This window comes from Camelina sativa, chromosome 12 (genome assembly GCF_030686135.1).
Source record: "Camelina sativa cultivar CO46 ecotype springtype chromosome 12, ASM3068613v1".
In the NCBI taxonomy this organism is placed as follows: Eukaryota; Viridiplantae; Streptophyta; class Magnoliopsida; order Brassicales; family Brassicaceae; genus Camelina; species Camelina sativa.
The window spans coordinates 19,178,397-19,192,820 of NC_141891.1; the positions used below are offsets into that span (position 1 = coordinate 19,178,397).

General features: G+C 34.8%; 5 protein-coding genes across 5 annotated transcripts; 2 read left to right on the plus strand and 3 right to left on the minus strand.

Annotated features, from left to right (window-relative positions):
- Positions 1-4: 4 nt before the first annotated feature.
- On the plus strand, positions 5-1,276 carry LOC104732152 (non-specific lipid transfer protein GPI-anchored 25-like). Its single transcript, XM_010451685.3, has 3 exons — positions 5-561; positions 650-706; positions 789-1,276. Exons 1-3 carry the CDS (start codon positions 180-182, stop codon positions 1,010-1,012), a joined length of 663 nt encoding a protein of 220 aa, XP_010449987.1. The 5' UTR covers positions 5-179; the 3' UTR covers positions 1,013-1,276.
- Positions 1,270-3,339, minus strand: LOC104718937 (proteasome subunit beta type-2-B). The gene is made up of 3 exons (XM_087479061.1): positions 2,996-3,339; positions 2,786-2,909; positions 1,270-1,745 (listed from the first exon to the last, which is right to left on the minus strand). Exons 1-3 carry the CDS (start codon positions 3,151-3,153, stop codon positions 1,413-1,415), a joined length of 615 nt encoding a protein of 204 aa, XP_087335187.1. The 5' UTR covers positions 3,154-3,339; the 3' UTR covers positions 1,270-1,412.
- A 55-nt stretch (positions 3,340-3,394) lies between these two features.
- Positions 3,395-7,477, plus strand: LOC104732154 (DExH-box ATP-dependent RNA helicase DExH16, mitochondrial-like). Its single transcript, XM_010451687.3, has 16 exons — positions 3,395-3,805; positions 4,083-4,242; positions 4,404-4,525; positions 4,615-4,805; positions 4,890-5,030; positions 5,163-5,285; positions 5,477-5,554; positions 5,650-5,818; positions 5,898-6,010; positions 6,090-6,170; positions 6,249-6,314; positions 6,399-6,463; positions 6,567-6,612; positions 6,718-6,834; positions 6,915-7,006; positions 7,093-7,477. Exons 1-16 carry the CDS (start codon positions 3,739-3,741, stop codon positions 7,172-7,174), a joined length of 1,713 nt encoding a protein of 570 aa, XP_010449989.1. The 5' UTR covers positions 3,395-3,738; the 3' UTR covers positions 7,175-7,477.
- A 1,933-nt stretch (positions 7,478-9,410) lies between these two features.
- LOC109128139 (defensin-like protein 232) lies at positions 9,411-10,025 on the minus strand. The gene is made up of 2 exons (XM_019233940.2): positions 9,894-10,025; positions 9,411-9,792 (listed from the first exon to the last, which is right to left on the minus strand). The coding sequence occupies exons 1-2, from the start codon at positions 9,961-9,963 to the stop codon at positions 9,569-9,571; spliced, it is 294 nt and encodes a 97-aa protein (XP_019089485.2). The 5' UTR covers positions 9,964-10,025; the 3' UTR covers positions 9,411-9,568.
- Positions 10,026-10,853: 828 nt separating this feature from the next.
- On the minus strand, positions 10,854-13,243 carry LOC104732157 (serine/threonine-protein kinase 52). Its single transcript, XM_010451688.3, has 6 exons — positions 12,249-13,243; positions 12,028-12,149; positions 11,753-11,949; positions 11,494-11,668; positions 11,289-11,423; positions 10,854-11,194 (listed from the first exon to the last, which is right to left on the minus strand). The coding sequence occupies exons 1-6, from the start codon at positions 12,505-12,507 to the stop codon at positions 10,988-10,990; spliced, it is 1,095 nt and encodes a 364-aa protein (XP_010449990.2). The 5' UTR covers positions 12,508-13,243; the 3' UTR covers positions 10,854-10,987.
- Positions 13,244-14,424: the final 1,181 nt, after the last annotated feature.

Here is a 14,424-nt window from a genome sequence, read left to right on the forward strand (position 1 = left end):
CTATGTCACTAGCCAACTCAGCAGCATCAAAAAAATTCAACGCAGGGGCAAGCTTTTTATTTCCCGCCAGCCACCATCGTTATATACTCCTCCGTCACTACGACTCAGCCAAAGCTCTGTAACTAACTCATCACGAAGGTCGAAGCAGAGAGATCTCTGAAACAACAACAACAGTTTCAATGGCCGCCACAGTCAAAACCGTCGTCTTCATCCTCATACTCGCGATCCTCTTCTCCTCCGCCGTATACGCGACGCTTCAGGCACCTTCGTCTTCTTCAGCTCCACAGATCCTGACCTGTACGGAGGAGCTCGTCATGTTCTCTCCTTGTCTTCCTTACGTCTCCGCTCCACCGAACAACATCTCAGAGACTCCGAATCCTATTTGCTGCTCCGTTTTCACCTCGTCGATTCATTCCAGCGCCGGGAACTGCCTCTGTTATCTTCTCCGGCAGCCGATGATCCTTGGATTCCCGTTGGATCGATCTAGATTGATTTCTCTTTCTCAGATCTGTACCGATCGGAGCTCCGACGAATCTTTCGAGTCTCGCTGCTCGCCATCAGGTTTAATTTCGAATCCCTTCTATTCCGATTGAATCGAATCGTACATGTGTGAGTGATTTTTAGGGATTTGATCTGTGGTGTGGTGCAGAGTCGCCGGAGCTTCCGCCGCTTCAGAGTATCCAGTTCACTAATCCGTTTGTTCCCGGTGAGAAACGGATCATTCCGATGGATTCTGTTAAGTTTCGTTGATATGAGACTGAGCTTCGTTTATTTCATAATATCTGCAGGTAATGGAGGATCCGCTTCTCCTCAATCGGTCGGCTTAGCACCGGAAATCTCACCAAGCTCCGATCAATTCTCACCGGAAACAGCTGCTGTAACACCACCACCACCACCGGCTCCACAATACATCTCTAGCAGCTCTCCAAAGATCAGAAACTTCTGGTCTCTATCAACCATCATCATGACTCTGGCCACTTCTATCCTCCTCACACGCATCTGTATGGTTTGAAGCTCTCTGTGCTTGCTTGCTTGCTTACACTGCTTAGGTTTACTTCATTGATACATAGATTTTACCATTGGGCTGTAGTTAAAAATCTTTCTACTGTTGAGTATGTTCAGCTGCTTTACTGTTACTATTAGCGAGGCTGTGTGTCATCTGTGAGTAGTGTTTCCTTGAACAAAGATGATATAGTGGAAGAAGATGTTTAGGTTTTACATTTCATTACTTTTTGCTTCATATTATACGCAAGAAAAAGAGAAGGTTCATTTCAAAGTTCAACGGACACATGCATATCATCATCATTATCTAGCAACTTTTAATATCCAGGGAGCTTGAAAGTTCAACAGAGAAGTAAATATGAGCTCTGAGTAATAACATAAACGTCTAATAAACCCAATAAAAAAACAACTCAGACAGCAGCGGTGGTGACGTCTTGTACAGACAGACGCCAACCATACTCACGGGCTCCGTCCTTGTCGACAATCTTTATCACAAAGTTAGGTGGCGCAATGACCAGCCTTGACCTGATCTCGAGTATGCATTTGTCGACCAATTCAATGGCTTCTTCAACAGTCATGTCGCTGCGGTAGTGTCTGTCCATTGTAGATAGAGAGAAGTATGAGCCGTAACCGAATGCTCCCTTATCAACCTTGTGAAGGGTTGCAATGTAGTCAATGTAGTATAGAGATGCGCCGGCTTCTTTGTCGTATCCAGCCATTAGGATGTTCACTGAATACGGATTCTGGAATCAAACAGAACAGACAGCAATGAGAAATCTCGAAATGTTTTAAGTGTAAGCAGTCATAAACAACCGAGAGAAGCCACATAATTAATCAGATCTTTAACAATCTATATAGCAAAGGCTTCATGGGTAGCCATGGAATTAATCAGATCATTTAACAATCTATATAGCAAAAGCTTCATGGGTTACCCCAATATCCATACTGTCTAAAAGTTGGAAGATTAACACAAAATGGGTAAAAATAATCACGTATCAGTTAGCCTTGAGTATCAGATTTTCATAATCAAGTCACGGAAGTCAGAGTAACCTTGATAGGTAGCACAAAATTTCCTAGTCCTGTTACTCCTGTATATTCGTATCAAGCTTAGCATAACAAAACTCTCAGGCTTTCTAAATTTTTGCATCATATTTCTAAATTTCATAACTTCAGCCAACTCAAAGAGAAACTTTTGTAACATCCAAACGCATAATAATGCAACAAAGTGTAGAACAGTCTCAAAATCATTCTAAACTACCTTGAAGATTCTAAAGGGCCACACTATGTCTAGATAATGAACAACATTAGGTAAAATTTCCAACGGCATTTAGTTACTCTGAGGTAATGAAAATCGTAATGGGAGAACAAAAGTTCAGCTAACTTCAGCTTGTCATGGTTATAAAATCTCAGAACTACTTGTATCAACAATGGTTTTACAGCACCACACAAGAGGAACTAAAAAAGCCAAGGGGTTAAGCTCATCAGCTAGTATCAAGTATCAAGTATCAAACACCTTAATACTATCAATACCACAGTATAACAGAGGAAACCTACAACCAAATTTAGATAAAACCTAAAGAAGAAGACATAATTTAACTTGGACACTAAAGTCTAAAACCAAGAATAAGCACCAAGTAGTTTACTCGCACAATCGATTAATCTACTGATCTCACTATTTCATAAAAGCATCTAAAGCAAAGAGATTAGAAACCCTTTAAATCCCCAAATCTCAAATAAAAATCCCAAAATTCTGAAAAAATTGAAAACCCTAGAGAGAGCTGACCTTTCTCAAAGCAGTAGCGAGCTCTCCACGAGTGAAGTTAGCAGCAGCAGAAGTAGTCAAAGGGAGCCCATTACGAAACTGATACAGTGACACATTCTTCTGAACATACTCCGTAAACTGAACCCTATAAAGTCCCAAAAACACACAAAATCAAATCCTTGTTACCCAACTAATCACACATAGAGAGAAATGGATGAGGTTTATTTTTACCGGTCACCAGGCTCGCCACTAGCAGCGATGAGCTTGTGAGAGTCAAGAACCATGATCTTGTCTTCGTTGTTCTTATGGAGAAGGATACTATGAACTGCCGAAGTATCCGCCGCCACGATTGCGAATCCATTCCCAACTAGACCAAATACGCACTCCATACCTTCAGATCTGTTTCTTCTCAGACGACCAAACAAATTTCTCAGTTACTTTTTTTTCCGATTGATTCGTTTTTTCCGGTCGCTGGGTAGCTTATAGATGATCAAAGCGACTTGCCGAACAAGATGGGTTGATTTGCGTAATTCTATAAGATAGTCAAGGGTATTTTCGACAACTTACGTTACAATTAGGACTTATGTCTGAAATTTCTATTTATTAAAGTAGGAGGGTGTAAGTTAAAGTAATAGGAAAAATCCAGGGGTTGATTTGTAAATAAAAAAGGAACCTCTCGTTTTCTTCTCTCTCCCGCTTCTTGCTGAGTCGCCGACCCCTCTGAGAAGAATAAGGTCTAACAATGGAACTCTGAGATTGTTTCCCTTCAGTTTCTAAATTATAAAAAGATTATTTGATTTAATTTCTCTTTTTCGCTTGTCTCCTCCTCGATTGAAATCAAAAGGAGTTTAATTTATGTATCAAAGCAAATGAAAGATGTGGTGATTCTACTTGAGCTGTATTGATCATGATGAGCAAAGGGTAAAGGAAAGAGTTCTGTTCTTCGTTTTTAATAGCTACGAATTTTTTAAGAAATGGCGTATTCTGCTGTTGTTGGGTTTCGAAAGGTTTCAGCTTTGGGGATTGCTCGTGTTCTTCAAGGTTGGGTCTTCATCAATACCCCTTTATGCTCTGTTTTTTTTCTCTTTCAAGTTTAGTTTTTTAGGAATTACTGGGAATTTACATAGTTTGAGTCCAGTTTGTAAGTGATCTTAGAAATGGATGACTAGTAAAAGTTTGAAACTTTTAAATTGGGAATTCGCTAGTATATGAACTTTATGAGCTCTGACTACAGTCGTTTCTGTGTAATTTTTTTGAAGAAGATTAGATTCGTTATGTTTGTATCTTATTCTGGCTTCGTGCTGGCTAATATTTTCAGCTGATAAGGGAAGTTTGTGGCGGTTTCAATTGGAAACTGAGTTTGGTGAGGTTTTGAGATTAGGTTTATTGACTAGGAACTACAAAAAGAACTCTGGACCCCCAAAGTTCGACTTCACAGGGACGGAAGCTACCTCAAAGTTCGATTTCACTGATCTCACGTAAGACCAATACTTCTTGTAGGTTCATTGTTTGATAAGACTATGTTAGCTCCCTAATAGCAATGAATCGTGATTCTTGTTGCAGTTTCATTGTTTAGATATTAGCTATGCTTTGTTGTGGAGATACAATTAGTATTAATGCCACAACCTTGAAATTTCAGCTGTCCTCATACATGGTATCCAATTGCTCGGAAGAAGAAGCGTAAGGTCATTCTACATGTTGGCCCGACAAACAGCGGGAAGACATATAGTGCCCTTAAGCACCTTGAGAAGAGTTCTTCAGGTATGCCTTAGAAGGTGACTACTTAACCTTTTGTTTTTTTTGGAAAGCCATTTGTTGAACTGTTTATGATTTGCTTCTTTCACTTGAAGGTGTATATTGCGGTCCGTTAAGGTTGTTGGCATGGGAGGTAGCTAAACGTTTAAACAAAGCAAATGTTCCATGTGATTTGATCACGGGACAAGAGAAAGAGTTAAAGGAAGGGGCAACACACAAAGCTGTGACTGTTGAAATGGCTGATGTTTCATCTGTTTACGATTGTGCCATCATTGACGAAATTCAGGCTAGTCTTGCTTAACCTTGGCTGAAGAAATTGAAAATAGCTGTTTGTTTTCTTATTCTTCTCCTTTATTTTCCCTGATTTCAGATGGTGGGATGTACACAAAGGGGATTTGCATTTACTCGTGCTCTACTTGGAATCGCGGCGGATGAGCTACATTTATGTGGCGATCCTGCTGTCGTACCTCTTGTTGAAGATATACTGAAAGTGACTGGAGATGATGTCGAGGTATCATGTTTCTTCGAGCTAGAGTCCCTTTTTCTTGTCTAATCCTTTCTTATCCATACAAAAATACTGTGATAGTTTTAAGACACCATTGATGTAATCATGACCTCTTGATTTCTTATATTTTGTATTAAGGTTCATACATATGAGAGGCTTTCACCATTAGTCCCTTTGAAGGAGCCTGTTTCATCAGTTTCCAGTATTAAAACTGGGGATTGTCTTGTCACCTTTTCCCGGAAAGATATATATGCATATAAGGTTAGCACTTATTTATCTTGTTTTGCATTTTTCTGCTTGAGTTTGCTGCCAGAAAGAAAAAGAACATTTTGGCATCATACTAAATGCATAAAAAGCTCTATCCACTACGCATCATGAGTATTGAATATTATTCTGGTGCCTTAATATACATATTCTTTACTCTTAATCTTCATCCTTTGTACCTTCCGTAGAAAATAATTGAACGTGCGGGGAACCATCTTTGCTCTGTGGTTTATGGTTCATTGCCTCCCGAGACTCGCACGGCACAGGTTTGAATTCCTTACTGTTTTGGCTCTAGACTTAACTCGATGGTCTAAGAATTATCTCTTTTGTTTCCCCAAATGAAATGCTTTAAAATCTGCAGGCAACAAGGTTTAACGACGAGACCAATGACTTTGATGTTCTTGTTGCCAGTGATGCGATTGGCATGGGTCTTAATTTGAATATTTCAAGGATTATCTTCTCAACCCTTCAAAAATTTGATGGTACCGGGACCAGAGACCTAACAGTATCTGAGATTAAACAAATTGCAGGTATATTTCAACAAATTTACCTATTAAAACTAGAAGAGTGATGGTATGTCCTTTGTAATGTTCTCATTGTCCTGCGTAGGGAGAGCTGGCCGATTCCAGTCAAAGTTCCCTATTGGTGAAGTAACTTGTTTGCGCAAAGAAGATCTTCCGTTGCTCCACGCGTCTCTCAAGTCTCCTTCACCTCTTCTTGAGGTAATTTTATAGCATTAAGTTAGTTCTCTACATCTTTTTTCCTTCTCGTCTAAGTTTGCCTAAAACTTCTATCATGCAGCGTGCTGGACTATTTCCAACATTTGACCTCCTGTGTAGGTATTCCCTAGCACACCCCAAACACGGGTTGTACCAGATATTGGTAAGATATAGTTTTTTACTTTTGTTATTTTTGGTTCTTTTGAGTGGATCTGAAAATCATGGCTCATTAATTTGGCAGGAACACTTTGTGGAAAATGCTAAGCTGTCTTCAAACTACTTCATCTCTAATGTTGAAGACATGATGGTAAAGTCCAGCAATGATGTAGTTTTGTTCAGGCATCAGAAAGAGATTGTTTTATTAACACAATATCCTAGTCTTAATTTTCAGAAAGTTGCCGCTATTGTTGATGAATTACCCCTCGGATTGCAAGAGAAATACCTTTTTGTGGTTAGGTAAATACCAAAAATAACAAATTTTCGTCTTTTCTTGTTTTCTGCATCCAAGAAAATTCAATCAAATACAACCTATAACTGATCTAACGTTACTTGTGTGCAGTCCAGTTGATGTGAATGACGAAATTTCAGGTCAGGGACTTGCACAGGTAAAAACCGTAGACCTCTTATCATTTTTCTTTTGAGTGATCGACAGTGGCATCGTTTTGTGCAAAACAATTGTTCATTTTTACTTTTTTCTCTACGTACATCAGTTTGCTCAAAACTTCTCAAAGGCAGGCGTTGTGAGACTGCGGGAGATACTTGCACCCGACAGAGTTAAGGTTCCCAAAACACCAACAGAACTCAAGGAACTTGAATCCATTCACAAGGTAACATCTTTCTTGTTCATTAACCAAAATCAAGAGAAAAGTTTGGATTTGTTTAGTTTAACTAGATGACGATTGAACAGGTTTTGGATCTGTACGTTTGGTTAAGCTTAAGGCTAGAGGATTCTTTTCCTGACCGCGAAGTAGCAACTTCGCAAAAGTCAATCTGCAATTTGTAAGTAGCTAATGTTAGCAAAATGGCATTATTTTTTCCTCTGCTTTGCTCCACTTTTTGATCCAAAGTAACACTGAATTGTACAGATTGATTGAGCAATTCTTAGAGGGAAATAGATTAAACTCTTCTGCCCGCGTCTCACGACATCTAAGGCGACAAAAATTCTGAGAATACACTTCAAGCGTGGTTCGACGATTTTCTTGTTCTGTTCGTTGGTTTGGTCACTAAGGAAAAATTGAAGACAAGTGACTGTACCACAAGATCTTAGCACTACTTGATAATTGTTATTTAACGGTAGATAAACCATTTGATTTATTTGTTTATTTTATCACTTCGTTGAAGCAATGACATGCTTTGAGATGTAAGAGATATAACGCATGCATTCCATAATATTGTTTTTATTTATATAGTCATGCTGTAACATGAATCAGTTCATTTTGTTGAATTAAATGAAAAATAATTTTTCTCTCACATTTTCTTAACAAAAAATTCTTTCGTTTGTGACATTTTGGTTATTTTGTACGTAATAAGACAATAACTAGGACACAAGTTTTAGTTTTGTTTTGCCTAAGAGTAGTGGTTAAACTGTCATGTTTTTGGATTAAGAACTTCCCATCTGCTATTTTCAAATTCTTATGAGAATTCAAAAACATATTCTTTGGTTTTACATCACGTTGCACAATCTTTTATGAGTGCTAATAACTTAGCCGCAACAATTATTACAATAAGAGGTTTTCTTGTACAAATTTTGAAAAAGAGCAGTGTGTAAGATGACTAATTAATCTATCTTAACATTTTTGAAGTACATTATTGTGTCATCTTCTCTTATCTTTGTATCCAAACAAGTCCCAACTAAATTCTCTACAATCTTTACAACCAAATACAATCATTTCCTTATTTGATAATATTAATTTCCTAAAATCTATCTACCTAATTTAAAGCAATATGTTATATTAAAATAGAATTCTCCTTTCAATTTTATTTAATCTTATATTTAATTATTTGAATTACTATTTAATACATAAAATTAATTAAATTTTAGATTTGTTTTTCAACATATGATGTGATTTGAATTTTTATAAATGGATATATATTTTAAAAATTCTTTTAGGTTGTAACCAAACAAATATTTCCAGATATATATTATTTTACATTTGAGTTATTTTAATATATAATGAATATTTACAATGAAAAGTTAAAATAACACGTAATGAAATTATATTATGCGAATGATTTGGATCAATATAAATATAAATTTAATTATCACTAATTTGGTATTACACAGATAATTTATCATTTCATTATTTTGTTAACATTATCAATATTAGAATATTAGATATATTGAATTGAGTAATTTATGATAATGTAGAGAACAAATTATTTTGCGGTAAACTGTGGGTTAAATTCTATAATTAGCAGTCAAATACAATTATATAAACTTACACTAAACAAAACTAACACATAAATATAATTTAAATTTTGATTTATTTGTTATAAATATTTGAATTAATTTATTCAGAATGCACAAGGTTATTGATTTATAAAACAAACAAAAAAATAAAAGAAATGGACCCGTGGTGTACCACGGGGTAAATCCTAATGAGAGATTATTGTTAAACTGTCATTTGTGTTCGTCAGGAGTACCTGAACTGTGTTTCTGTTTTTAATAAAAAAACCGACCGACAGTGACTCTACAAAAAGTAGTTATAAACCTGATGTGAAACCAATCAATCTACATAAGGAAATAGTTGATTTTTTGTGAATATATATAAAAATAATAGATATATCTATCCAAGATTTATATGATTAAGTAAAAAATTTACCAATTTTTTCTTTACAAAATACACAAATTTTTGTTTTGCTTGTATGAGTCGTCAACAACAAAAAATAAATACTTAAATTTTAGATTAATTTTTCGTCAAATTTTAGGTAATGATATTTCTAGTTTATTAATTTATTTATTCACAAATTTTTAATTAGATTTTTCGTAAGTTAAACAAAAAACCAAAATTGAACTCATAAATTTTGTATAGTGAAATGCAAGATGAGTGGTTGATCAGTTGGTGCATAAAAAATAAAAAATTAGAGCAAAAGAAAGAATGATAGCAATACCAAAACTAGTTAAACGTGGTAAAAATTAGCGGTAAGAGATAGTTATACATAAAATTTCAAACCTTATCTAAACTGCCCCTAATACGTGTGTAGCTTATAAATACTTATACAAGTTAGCTTGATACGTGTGTAAAATCTTTGATATATCTTATAAACCTTGTAAATTCAAAACAAGATGATATTGCTTTCTAACAAAACTCTCTATTTATATAATTTCTAAACAGTTTCAAGACAATGAAGCGACGAATTTGATTCTTACATGATTGAAATTGATTATACAAATTAAAAGAAGTTCTATGGAAACTACTTATTACTCAGAAATGACATAAGCTTACCATTTTCAAGCTGTGTCTACACCAAACACTCGCGTACGTAAATAGCTTTTTTAATCATTTATTATTAGTAAATAATTATTGTATTGATAGCTAACATTTTAAAAAAGAATTAAGATTACAAATGACACTCATAGGGATTCTCTCTTTGACAACTGCAGTAATGTTCGTCCTTAGATGTATTGGGACCTCTTTCTACATCATTACAGAAACATTGAAGAACACGTTGTTTTATCTTGGATTCCACTTTTTTGAAGCAATCCTTCTTTCCGTGAATACCACATTTTCCAGGAAATTGGATCTCATCCCAACAGTCTTGGGGAGGTGCTCCAGCTTCCGCATCTAATATGTATATAATCATTCAAAATTTAGCTTATATGGATATAAGAAATTAGTAATACATACGGTACCATAGTTTTATATTATGTCATCCTATTATCTACCTTCAACATGGCTTAGAATCAGAAACATAAAAACACAAGAAAACACCATCAAAGTAGTACACCTCCTCATGCTTCAAAACTGATATGTTATATTATCTTTTTATCTACCTCTCGTAATAAATATAATTTGTTGTTGTCACTTGAAAACTCTTGTACGTAGTATATATATACTAACCACAACAAAATAACTTTTCCGATAAATTTGACAAAAATAAGGTTGAGCCAAGTCAACTTGATCGGCAGAATCGGCTTCTCATTTTTAGAAACATAATTTTTTTACTAAAATTCACTTTTTTGTTTTTCGATTTTTAATTGGGTATTTATTTGTTTTGTTATTATGTAAATAATTTGTTTACGTCAATTAATCTGGATTTTGAGGTTTCAAAGGAATTGTGATCCCATCAAAACGTAAGAGGAAAACTTATCATTCTAACATTTCATTTTCCCCTCTCTAATTTCTTCTGTAAGTTCCACCTTTACTCTATAATTTTACCAGTAATACTCTCGTTTTTTTTTTGCTATAATCATGTTAAAGCTATATAATTTGATGAACTTGTGAAACCAGTTAATGATGAGTTGCTTTAGTAGTTAAGTTTTTGAGTGGAGTTTTTTAAAGCATTACATACAAACAAACCCAAACGACTCTAAACTTACAAAAAAAATATGGATGCATCATGCATGTGTAAATTAACAAAAAAAAAAAAGTAGAACTTAAAGAAGGTAGGTTAATTACTTGATTAATTCGCGTTAGTAGAAAATATTCCCTCCAAAATAGAATTAAATTACATGATTTGTCCACCATCCTTACGGATGGATCATGGATGTTCATTTCATGGGGTCGAGAACTCCTAATCCTTTGAAGAATTTTTTATTAAAAAAAAAAACAATGACTAAATTCCCATCGTAACTTTTTTTTTTTTTTTTGGTAGTAATGCCCATCCTAACTTGAATATTCACAAATCACAACGACGAAAATAAATAAATTAACAAATATTGTTAAAAGACATTTCTTGGAGAAAAGAAAAATGGCATTCAGTTAACACGTCAAGAAAAAACAAGACAAGACAACCAAATAGAGATATAGAAAAGGAATTTCAAGGTCCACGAGCCGGAGCAAAGCAGAAGCATCCCGGACTCTGATCTTCCGGTATCATTCCACCACCTTTAGTGGTATCAACTTCTTCAAGCATTTTCACCACGTCCTCCATCTCCGGCCGTTTCTGCGGATTCCCATCCCAACATGCTTTCATTATGCTCGCCAATGCAGTTGGACAGCATCTCGGTATCTCTGGTCTCAGATTCTTTTTGAAACCATAGGAAAAATGTTTCAGAATTTCACATTAATTACGTAAAGCACAAGGAAACTAGATAGGGTTTTCTTAGTTCAAAACTTACATGTAAGACAACCGCGGAAGAAACATCGACAAAGCTAAGATCAGGATAAGGCATATCGCAACAGTAGATTTCCCATAAACATATCCCAAAGCTGTAGACATCGCACCTTCTGTTGTATGGCTTACCGTCAATGACCTATAAGGAGAAACGCTGAGTTTTAATTCCATTCGGTTTTGAAAGCAGAGAAAGAAAGTTTTAGTTTTACCTCAGGAGCCATGTATCCAAGAGTACCGGTTTCTCCTGTCATGTCTTTTGGATTAAGAGCTTCCACTCGTGCTACTCCAAAATCCGCTATTTTCAAATTCTTCTGAGCATCCAAAAGCATATTCTCAGTTTTCACATCCCGATGCACAATCTTCTCTGAGTGCAAATAGCTTAGCCTACAACAATATATAATAACAATAAGAGGTTTTGCTTGTACAAAATATTTGATAAGTAGTAGTGACAGAAGACCGAATAATTACCCGCGGGCGAGATCAAGAGCTAGTTTGATAACTGCTTTAAAAGCGAGTTTCTTGCTCCTATGAGCAATCAAGTGTTGCTTCAATGTTCCACCAGAGAGATACTCCACAACCACACAGCACGCTTGTTGAGGCAACGAGTTTTTTGAATCAGCTGACGGTATTTTAAGATTTGTTGTTCCCATTGACGCTCCAACAAACTGTTCCATATTAATATATATTTCAATACTCACTCAATTTTATGATAAAGTTAATTAACTAATTACTAATTAACCAACCTTTGTGACATTTGGATGGTTGAGTTTGTGCCAAACAGTGACCTCTTGACGGAACAAAGCTCGGTTTGTAGCGGCCTTGGCAGTTGTTTCATACCCTTCATCTTCCCAATCAAGCACCTTCACTGCCAATACTCAAACAACCACCAAACACAGTCACAATCTCTAATGGAAAAATAAGACAATCATGTTCATGTAAAGGTATTGGATTATAATAATATTACCTGCAACAACTTGTCCATCATAAATGCCTTTGTAGACAGTACCATAAGTACCACGAGCAATAACATTACTTGTTTCCAACTTAGCCAAATCAATCTCCCATTCTTCCTTGACTTTAGGATTCGCCTCAAGATTCCTCGACCAAACCCTACTCAGATGTTTCTCAAGCTGTCTATCTAAGCTCTTCAAATCAATCTTATCAGCTCGAAAGACCTTGTCTTTCTTGTTGTTACTCCCATCATCTTCTGACTTGTTCTCCATGTCTTATAGAATTCGAAACCAAATCTTTTTTTTTAACTAGGCAAATAAAATCACACAACTTTCGAAAATCAAGATTCTGACTCAAAGCTTCAATCTTTTAATCATCATCATCATCAAGAAATCAAGTATTGTTTTTTTTTAGATTACTAGTGAACTGAAACCACACAGAAGTTTTTTTTTTTAAAAACAATCTTTAGATTTCTAGGTTAAACAAAGGGCAGCTTAACTATAAGAAACTATCAATCACAAGATCCTACACATGCTCTAACATTCAGGTTATGAAAAAACGTAAACCTTAAGAACGACTTGTGTTGTGTTACACCACAATGATCTTAATAATAATCTAATATAGCACAACGCAAGAATGATCAACTACTTATAAAAAAAAAACTCAATCAATGAAAAAAACAAAAGCAGAAGTCAGATGTGTCATCAAACTAGGACATGCAGAAACAGAGGATGCAAGACGATTATTGAGAAATCGAATGGTAAGAGAACGAAAGAGAAGAATTTTAATGGTGGGTTCTTTTTAGGGATACGAGGCTAACAGAGCGAGCGAGATTGTTTCAGAAAAATCTCTACTTTTTTTTTTTTTTATTTTTTTTATTTTATTTTGGTATATGGATGAAAAGAGAGAATCTCAAACAAAAGAAAAGGACTTAGGAAACGACGGAAGAGAGATGGAGAGTGAAAGACGGAAGAGAAGCTGTTTCTTTCAGGCTGCTTTTAAGGATACAATTTTATTTTTATTTTTATTTTTAAGATAATACTAAGAAAAATCATCAAAATATATTTTTTAGTTTTGGGATTTATTATATTGAAAATACATAACACTAAGATTTATCTTTTCCTTTTTAAAGGCTAACAAAATTTTTAATCTTTTTTTTTTTTAAGAAAAAGAAAAAGAAATCTAATCTGATAACTTAAATCTTTTCCATCTAAAATCATATTCAAATACAGAATTAAGTATATAATAAAAATATCTGTGGTAATCTCCTATATTTTTCCAAGTATATCGTGTATGATATCATAGTAAATATTTATCCACTATTTAATAATATAATTATCTATTGTATTTTTTTTATATTTCTAAATATTTTCAGTTTTTGTGATATTTTAACCTTTTCTGCTAGAAATTATATCTACAGTTAAAAAATACTAAAATTCGTATACATGTATTATTTAATGCATATTATATATATAATAAAACTTGGAGTTGGAAGGAAATAAAAATATCATGCAGATTGTAAATTTGCAGGTGGCAAATGCAAGCACAATTGTTATCAATGTCAAGGCTTGTCATAGACTACAAACTGAAATCTTAAGGCCCATTTATATGATGATATTTAAGTCATTACAAGGATGACCCAAATTAAGACCCATATAACTCAAGCCATAAAACTTCTGTAACCACTTTGTTGACGAAAAAAAAACTCAAGCCAGAAAACTTGTTTTTACTATTGGTCGGCTGGATAGATTCAAACTTCAAACTATACTTACAAACTAGCCATGGGTATTCGGTTAACTATTTTGTTTTGGTTCGGTTGGGCTCGGTTTTAGTTAGTACGGATATGATATAATATAGTGACCAACCATTCAGATATTTTAGGAATTTCGGTTTGGCTCGATATGAATATCTGATAGATAAGAAATTTTATCGAGATTCCATAAATTTCCCATAACCCGTTTGAACAATTTCCGGATCCAAGTTATTTTTGAACACTTTCTATATAGTTGACAATCAAAACAAATATTGATTTGAAGGGGGCCGGTCCATCAAACTCAACCTTAAAAGTTAAAATATCTATTTTTGTGGTGTGCAACACACGTTTATACGTTGCATGACATGTACATGTCTACTAGTTACTAACCCACACTAGTTACTAACCCACAGTAAACCGTGGGCTGCACATTTTA